Here is an 8,804-nt window from a genome sequence, read left to right on the forward strand (position 1 = left end):
CTAAACCTTCGCAAAGTGGGAGTTCTTGCCTTCTAGCACAGGGTTTGAGATAGTATTCACAAATGTGGACCATCTCTGATAGATGCCATCTTCTAGGTAGTATCCCTTATTGTAGTGCCGCCCATTGACCTCGAAGTTCATAGGAGGAGAAAGACCTTCAACAAACTTGGCAAAGACAGGGGAGCACTGCAGTACGTTGATGTCATTGTGAGTTCCTGGCATACCAAAGAAGGAGTGCCAAATCCAGAGGTCGTGTGTGGCCACTGCCTCAAGTACCACACTACAACCGCCTTTGGCGCCTTTCTACATCCCCTGCCAAGCAAATGGACAGTTTTTCCATTTCCAATGCATGCAGTCGATGCTTCCAAGCATCCCAGGAAATCCTCTTACCGCATTCTGTGCTAGGATTCGAGCTGTGTCTTCAGCATTGGGTGATCGCAAGTATTGTGGTCCAAACACTGCCACCACTGTCCTGCAGAACTTGTAGAAACACTCAATGGTCGTGGACTCAGCCATGCGCCCATAGTCTTCCAGTGAATCACCAGGAGCTCCATATGCAAGCATCCTCATAGCTGTCGTGCACTTCTGGAGTGAGGTGAATCCAAGTGTGCCGGTGCAATCCTTCTCGCCCTTGAAGTAGCTGTCGAACTCCCGGATGGAATTCACAATCCTGAGGAACAGCTTTCGGCTCATCCAATAACAACACCGAAATACTTTGTCACCGTGCAGTGGAGCGTCGGCGAAGTAGTCGGGGTAGAGCAAGCAGTAGCCTTCCAGTCGATGCCTCTGCTTTGCCTTCAGCCGGCCCGGCGCCGAGCCACCTCGCCGCGGCTTTGCATTGCTCGCGAGAAGGCTGGCCAGGCGGCGACGACCATGAGATGCTCTTCGTCTTGGGCGTCGGCATCAGCTTCCTCCTCCAGCAGCGCTGCGAGCGCCTTCTCGTCGTCCGAGTCCATCGCCAAGCTAGGCGTTTCACGGGCGAGCGTGGTAGGCGTGCAACGCCGGTATCCCGCCCTGCGCGGCCGGAGCGCAAGAAAGCTTGCCCAGGAACGGGATGTATGCCGCGGCGAGGCTCTCTCTCTTTTCCGGCGAGGGAATGGCCTACCTAGCGATGTTTTTTTGCCTGACAATGGTGGCCCAGACGCGGTTTTCCCTTCCGCCGGAGCACCCAAGCCCCCCCCCCCCCCCAGTGCGCTGGGTTGGGCCTGGGATCGCCGGGCACAAAAACGGACCGAGCCGGCGGATTTCGGCATCTCTTGGGGGCGCAATTGTTGGGGGGGGGGGGGGGGGGTCGGCGCCTGTCGGGGACGCAGCTGGAGATGCTCTAATAAGCCAGCCCTCATCCGGTGCATAAGAAATACGAGAAAAGAAAATTCATTGGAAGAACAAAATCAAGGCGCCAGAAGAAGAAAAACTGCTGTTTGTGCCGCCCTCGGCTCAGACCAGCCCACTCGGAAACCCCAAAGGCTCCGATGTGGTCTCGCCGGCATGAGCCAACAACGAGGGAGCACACACAGATTGTTGTTTGGGGACATAGGACCCAGCGAAGAAGAACAAGATCTGAGATCTGTCTCCTCTCATCCACTTGGTCCATCGGGGCGATTCCAGGATTTCCGCCGATCCTGTCCTCCCCCGTCAACATCTCCAGTTACATCCTTTAATACTACTAGAAGGTAAATGAGGCATGTTTCTTTTTGCTTCTCTTCACGATCTAAAGCAAAAAAAAAAACAAAAAAAACAAACTGAAATTACTAAACCTCTATTAGTCAGACCACTGAATGTCTGAATTTTATCCGAATCAGTCGGTTTCTCTTTTCTTCTCAATAAACAAAACATCAACTAAAATAAATACAAGGACCAAACAAAAATTATGTACAACCGTATTACTCTTTTTTTCGGAACGCGCATGAGAATTGTGCGTCGATTCAGTAATAAGAGAGAAAGAGTTTTTGAAACATTACAATGGTATTGCTCTAAAAGAAGAAAGAAAATGAAAAAGGAAATTTAAAACAAATGATGACAAAGTTCCAGCGTTCATTGGCATGATTCTTTCTTACGCGCAGGACAGTTACACATCTGTATTCCCACTGAAACAACAGGATCGCGTAGTAGGCGTGGGGTGGGGGGACAAACAGAAATGAACAAGGACAATGACAATGACCAATCAGCAATCAGTCAGTATCCATCAGGATAAACGTGGCTATTCCTCCTGCTCCAAAACTGGTTCGTTTGGATGCTGGGCAAGTTGGCTCTCCAGCTCTTCCTTCAGTGCGTTGTCACAGCAACCCTTCAGCAAGAGTACCTTGAGTTCAGTTACGTTATTCAGGCCGGAGAACTTCACTGAAGAACCATTGCAGCAGTGAGCCTTTATCAGCTCAAGACTTCTCATTGTGTTTGTCCCAAAAGTAACTTCGAAGTTTGAGTTGAAACCGATGTCTAGGACCTTGACCATTTGGTAAGTTGGCACCTCAAGTCCAGCCTCTTTAACACAAAAATGGACCTTACTATCTTGGAGCAGCTTGATACGGAGAGTGAATAGTTTGGATAGACTCCCAATGAGCTTTATGTCATCCTCTGTCAATATGGTCATCTCCAAATCCAACTTTGTCAGCATGCTAAGCTCGTCGATCTTCAAAACTGGCAACTTCTCCACAGGCCCATGCAGTTTAAAACTCTGCAGCGTCTTCAAAGGCAGGACGATGCCAGACAAACAACTTTGACTGCCCTTGTCCAGCTGCACCGACAAGGATTCCAAATGGACATGGCGTGAGATTGCAGAGGAGAACTTCTTGCTGTTTCTCCTGTTGATGCCAGACACTCCGAGCTTGCGCAATTGAGTCAGATCTTTGAGCTCTTTAAGGATGGCTTTCCCGCCTGATGCACCAATGTTGACAACACCGAATGTGTGCAACGTTGTCAGTTTGTTAATCCCTCTAGGAACCATAACACCAAATTGGCGGTGACGTCCGCAGAACTTTGGTACTGAAAGACATGGTGTTGATGATTCCTGTGCCTGGATAGAGGTGCCGGCACGGATGTACTGCAGCTTCTGTAGCTTTTTGATGTTCCCTGGTAGGTTCACAATCAATGTGTGTCTGATATCCAGAGTCTGGAGCTGCCTCAGATCACCTACTGAACTTGGCAAATGGTGAATCTCACGGCATCCTCGCAGCGAGAGGAACTTGAGACGACGCAGCAGCTTTAGCATCTTCTCGAGATCGGCATCCTGTACATCCAATGAATCCTCCAGGTCGAGCACCCGGAGCAGCTTCATGCTTTCAGAGACGAAAAATTGTCTCCACTTCCCAAACACCGTCAGTGACCGTAGCTTGGAGAAGTCCATGTTCTCGAACACAATCTTGTCTCTGTCCCAGCTCTCCCTTATGATAAGGTGACGTCCCGTGCGTTGTGTGGTTATCTCACAACAACCCTCCAGCTCAAAGACAAGGTTCTCTTCCATCCGCCGCGAGACGATGTACTCCCGGATGAAACCATTGACGCGGCACGAGATCATCCTTCTATCTCCTGAAGTAGCGGTGACTAACTGAGGTGGATGCTGGATAATACTCAGGTCAAGGAGATTGGAGAAGAACTTCTCCCCATTTTGCTCTGCAGAATTGTCTTCGCTGTCCCTGGAGTAGCCCTCCGCGACCCACCTCCTCACAACACGTCTCCGCCGGGGGCTCTGATCTCGGGGGAAAAGTGACATGTAGAAGATGCATGGCTTAAGGGAATCTGGGCAACTGCGGAAGTAGGAATACATCCAACTGAATAGGCCCTGTAGACTGTCGTACTCTGGATTGTTCTCCAATGTGTGCATGAACCTGTCATTGGTAGAACCTACCGTATCCATTAGTGTGACAGTCTTCTTTGCCAATATGCCAGCTATTTCAACTATTACTTGTGGAAGCCCGCCACACTTGAGAATAACTTCATGTAGTTTAGCTGCTTCTTCTTCTCTGAGATCCTTCAGAGAGGAGTCTGGGTTCTTCCTTTGTACCTATTGTTAAATTAATCAAGAACTGACCATTCTTAGTATGGTAAAGACAAATTGCATTTGATGATGTTTCAGTTGCAAAATATACAGTTAGTAGTGGACGCAAACATAGTAAGTACATGCATGAGCTCTAATAATAGGAACTAAAAATGAAATTACTCGTTCACAATGCGTAAATAATTAATGAAAAAATGCCAGGGGAGCAAGAAAAAGTACCGCTATTTGTTTGCTACAAGAGGCATCCTAGCGTCTTTTATACAATAGATTTAGAACATTGCCAATTTCAAACACAATCCGAGACCAATTCTTATGGCATATATGAATTTTCAAAATGTTGGCAAAAAGAAAAAACCTAGTCTAATGTGTTTTATTATCTCCTTAAACAGTTACAAAGCAAACTAATGCACGAGCACTAACAGTTGTAAAAACAGGAATGCACAAAATCAGTCAGGAGAAGCTAAAACAGAGAAAAGTTTCTTGTGAATGAACATACCTCTTGGTGGAAGAGACTAGACGCTGCATCAGCTTGAAGACCTTTGACATTAAATATGAGCTCTTCCTTGTCCGCGCAACATGTGGCAATGCTTGCTTCTGACGTAATGGCAATGATAACACTTTTTTTAGAGGATCTAGGCAATAAGGCAGCTTTTATCAAGTCCCATTCTTTCTTGGACTGCAGATCATCAATAACAACAAGGCAATGATGGTGTTCCAGAAGATCACGACACTCTTGAATGGGGTTTTCGAATCTGATCGTTCCACGGTTAATAGTCTCATTGGCTTGAAGTGATTCAGAATGAAAACCCAAAAGTAAGCTCCGAGAGAAGTCCCTTAAATTGAATGGATGAGATACATCCACCCAACCATACTTAACAAATAGGCCATTGGCAAGAATTCTATCACAGAACAAGTTTCTTACGAGAGCTGATTTCCCAACACCAGCTATTCCCCAAACAGATATAACTTGAAAAGAGTGAAAACGTGCAAATGTTGTATGTTGATGAAGCTCATTCATTTCTGACTCACGTCCAATGATCGGGTACTCTTGCATCCATTCGGTGGCTGCACTATTTTTACAGGTGAGTATATTTTCAGAGCTCACTCCTTGCTCTGCTGGTCTCTCCTCTGCTTTCTCTCTATCACCTTGAGATCCCTGAAAATAAGAGAACAAATTCAAATTGATGAGCCCGGGTAGGCCTTGCAGAATAAATCAAAAACCTTTGTTTGGAAAGTTGATGCCTCCAACTGAAAAATTCATTTAATTTGTAAGTTAGAAGAGGTGAATGCTCATGGGTTGCAAGTTGAGGCTCTCATATCAATTGAAGTTGAATTGATCATTTCAAATGTATTTGATTACTAATAAAGTTCATTTTCCTTCTCAGCTGGAACCTGATAATGAACAAAGTCTACAAGTATCAACTTGCGCCACAAACAACTTAGTGGTCAATTCTATGACAAATAATACATGTTTAGATGATAAACTCTAAATATATTACACACTTTAAATAAGTATAATCAAGTACAGATTCATTCTCTTTTACTTGTGTTATCCTAGAATTGCAGCAATCAAACTTGGAAAGAAGCCCTGATGCACACAATTTGTCACCTCAGGATGGTAGCAGCAGATTTGTTGCCCAAAAAGTTATCCATGTCGATAGATTTTAAAGATGCTTCTCGCATGATAAGATAATGATAGAATGAGTGCATTTGCAATCCTGCTAATTAATGTCGAAAATAGAATTGAAGGCAGTAATTTTGCTGAATGTAGTTGACGATGTTCTAGGCTTTACCTCTCTGAAGGCATAAACCGAGTGGTCAGCAGAGAACTGCTTCAGCTCCAATACTTGGTACGAATGACCCACGCACAAGCTTGCAATTTCAAACTGCTGCGTGGACACGATGATCCAGCTGCCATTCTTCTTGTCAGGAAGAAAAGTCCTGATAGCATCCCACTCAGCCATGGTGGACAGGTCTTCCAAGACGATGAGATACCTCACATCGTTGACTTGCCGCACGAACTCCTTGAGGTAATCGTCTTGGGTGGCCTCCGACCTCGTCAGGACGCCTCTGAGTGCCTCTTCGTGTAACTCTTGGCAAGTGTTTGCGTAGAACTGCGCCGTCAATCCCCGGATGAAGTCGTGGGGATTGAAAGGATGCGCGAGCTTCACCCACGCGCGGCAGGCGAAGTTCTGGCAGCTCTCCGGGTCGCTGTAGGCCTTCCTGATGATGGACGTCGTCCCGAGGTCGCCGCCCGTCCCCCACACGGAGACCACCTGGAGGCCGCCGTCTTTCTTGGTGATGAGCTGGGTGAGATCCCCATGCTGCCGCTTCGTGATGTCCGTCGCCTCGACGAGCATGTGGAACGCCGTGGCGCCCATCGCGGCGCGGGCGGCCGACGGCGGCTGCTGATGCACGACGACGGGCTTGGAGCCGGAGTCGCTGATGAGGCTGTAGCGCGCGTTCCTGGAGCTCACGTCCTCCACCTGGATCTTGAGCTGCCGTATCTCGGCGATGGCCTCGTCGAGCGGCTGCCTGGCGGCCGACACGAAGGGCGGGAGCAGGCGGCGCCACCACTGGGACTTCTTGTCGAGGTGGAGGACGAACTCGATGCAGTCCTCCACGTCGTAGGCGAGCTCCCGGATCTGCCGCACCCAGGTCCTGACCACGATGTTCCTGGTGCGCTCGTCGTCGGCGAGCTTCAGAAAGGACTGCATCATCTGGAACTCGCCAGTGATGAACACGAGGTCGCGCTGCGCGCTCTGCCGCAGCTTGGAGTCCTCCTCGATGGCCGACTGGGCCTTGGTCAACGCCCCCTCCACCACCGATTTGGCCAAGCCCACCGCGAGGTCCGCCATTGCTGCCGACTCGGTCGCCGTTCCTTGGGCTGGCTGCTTGACTGCTTGGCGTTGTGTGTGTGTATTCTACGAGCAGCAGACGCGCATCGCGGAGCAGGTCGAGATGGCATTCTTATTGGGGAAGAAGAGTTGACTCGGAGTCGTCGCGTCCTTCCAAAATGCAACGACGTCAATAACTGCCACACGTGTGGCATATATGATATGCGCCCACATATCATGTATGGTGTGAGTAGGAGGCAGTCCATACGTGCAGTGTGTGAGTGAACATTAGAATTGTTTACACGTTTGGGCGCGGCTACTTCGTGCCACACGCTCAACAAGTACTACTTATCTTCACCCCATGCGTGTGGCACGAAGCAAAAATACCCACACGTCTTGACGCAGCTACGTTAGGTACTCGCGAGATGACGATTTAGTTGCCATCCTGGTTGGCAGATGTAGTTATCCGGGATGGCAAGTGTAGTTGTAAAAGCATGGCAACTCTATCTGTTTTGGTTAACTATAGTTATCATGTCTAATTTATGGTAGTTGCCGCGTGTAATCAAACCGTAGTTGCCGTGTGTGATTAATTACTTGCCACATATGGTCAAAACATTAGTTGCCATGTGTGTTTACCTAGTTGCCACGTGTGGTCCAACTATAGTTGCCATGTATTGTTAATCACAGTTGTCATGTGTGTTTATCTGGTTGCCACGTACGCGCAACTGCAGTTGCCGTGTAGCAAAGAATCACAGTTGCCATGTGTGTGTACCGAGTTGCCATGTTCACGTAACTGCAGTTGCCATGTAGCAAAGAATCACAGTTGCCATGTGTGTGTACCGAGTTGCCACGTTCGCGTAACTGCAGTTGCCATCCACAAGGTAGTAGTGTCGTGTGGGCGAAAAGCAGTTCGCCCACACGCGCATGACTTAGTTGGTGGCTGTGTGGGCAAAAAGCAGTTCGCCCACACAATGCAGCTGGCAAACAGCGTGGTGCGGGCGTGTGGGCAAACTCTCCAACGTCCACACACCAGCCCCGTCCTATGTGGCACATCAAATCTACCTTTTCGTGTCAAAATTCATGCAAAAGACAGTGAACGGCAATACAGACATGTGGGCAAATTGGGTAACGCCCACACGTGTGAGCGTTAATGTTTTCGAAATGCAAAAGGGCATGGCTGTCTTTTTTTAGGTGTCAAGAGCATAACTGTCATGAAACTATGAAAATGCCTGGTTGAATCAGAGATGGTCAAATGGGCCGGCCCGGCCTGTGCCACAGCATGACCCACCGAGGCCCGATTAGTAAATGTGTCGTGTCGTGCCGGCATGCGTGTTGCGCTCTCAGGCCCGAGCACGGCTCATTTGCTAATCGGGCCAACCCGTTGAGACATCAAGCATGTAGGTCCACGTGTTGTTTGGATGTGGCATAATGGGCAGTTTTTAGGCCATATATATATAATGGATTGTGTCGTGCCGCCCCGCATACAGCCTCATGGCCCATGCACAACCCTTGGTGTGCCGTGTCAAGCCCATGTCGTCCCGTGCTAGCGGGCCAGCCTAGCTGGCACGGACCAAATGGCCAGCTCAAGGTTGAACCGACCGGCATTTGCACCGGTCGCGAGTTGTGCTATCATTGGCCCAGGCGAGATGGGCTCCATAGCAGCTGTTGAGTTCCTTTTTATACAACAACGATATACAGAGAAATACACATGATGTGGCACATCATTGTTCTTGGGCTAGCCATGTCAGGCTTTGAACATATAATTCTGCAGGGTTTTGCTGACAACAAATGGACTAAGTGGATATATTTGATTTGTAGGTTGATATTAATCAATCTAACTAAAATGCTAGATAAGTTTCAGTGGAGGTTAACTACTGATGGTGTCTTCATCGTGAAGTTTATGTATGAGGATCTTATGAATTCTGGACCTATTTTTCATAGAAAAAATATCTAAAATATAAAATGTTCTTGCA

The 8,804-nt window shown here is 48.2% G+C and overlaps 2 protein-coding genes across 2 annotated transcripts; both read right to left on the bottom strand.

The window, feature by feature from the left end:
- Window positions 1-693, bottom strand: LOC147974863 (uncharacterized). The gene is made up of 2 exons (XM_087520177.1): window positions 391-693; window positions 1-186 (listed from the first exon to the last, which is right to left on the bottom strand). Exons 1-2 carry the CDS (start codon window positions 691-693, stop codon window positions 1-3), a joined length of 489 nt encoding a protein of 162 aa, XP_087376303.1.
- A 1,156-nt stretch (window positions 694-1,849) lies between these two features.
- Window positions 1,850-6,947, bottom strand: LOC125550803 (disease resistance protein RGA4). The gene is made up of 3 exons (XM_048713897.2): window positions 5,788-6,947; window positions 4,491-5,150; window positions 1,850-4,000 (listed from the first exon to the last, which is right to left on the bottom strand). The coding sequence occupies exons 1-3, from the start codon at window positions 6,850-6,852 to the stop codon at window positions 2,201-2,203; spliced, it is 3,525 nt and encodes a 1,174-aa protein (XP_048569854.1). The 5' UTR covers window positions 6,853-6,947; the 3' UTR covers window positions 1,850-2,200.
- Window positions 6,948-8,804: the final 1,857 nt, after the last annotated feature.

The sequence above is a fragment of the Triticum urartu genome, chromosome 4A (assembly GCF_056163025.1).
Source record: "Triticum urartu cultivar PI428250 chromosome 4A, HENAU_Tu73, whole genome shotgun sequence".
Classification (NCBI taxonomy): Eukaryota; Viridiplantae; Streptophyta; class Magnoliopsida; order Poales; family Poaceae; genus Triticum; species Triticum urartu.

What these genes read in the sequence shown, in the direction of transcription:
- LOC125550803 (XM_048713897.2), bottom strand. Translation starts at nt 6,852, where the DNA reads ATGGCGGACCTCGCGGTGGGCTTGGCCAAATCGGTGGTGGAGGGGGCG. An exon ending in CGGTTTATGCCTTCAGAGAG is followed by an intron (nt 5,151 to 5,787) that starts GTAAAGCCTAGA and finishes TCTTATTTTCAG; the next exon opens with GGATCTCAAGGTGATAGAGA. An exon ending in CTAGTCTCTTCCACCAAGAG is followed by an intron (nt 4,001 to 4,490) that starts GTATGTTCATTC and finishes ATTTAACAATAG; the next exon opens with GTACAAAGGAAGAACCCAGA.
- LOC147974863 (XM_087520177.1), bottom strand. Translation starts at nt 693, where the DNA reads ATGAGCCGAAAGCTGTTCCTCAGGATTGTGAATTCCATCCGGGAGTTC. An exon ending in GAATCCTAGCACAGAATGCG is followed by an intron (nt 187 to 390) that starts GTAAGAGGATTT and finishes AACGTACTGCAG; the next exon opens with TGCTCCCCTGTCTTTGCCAA.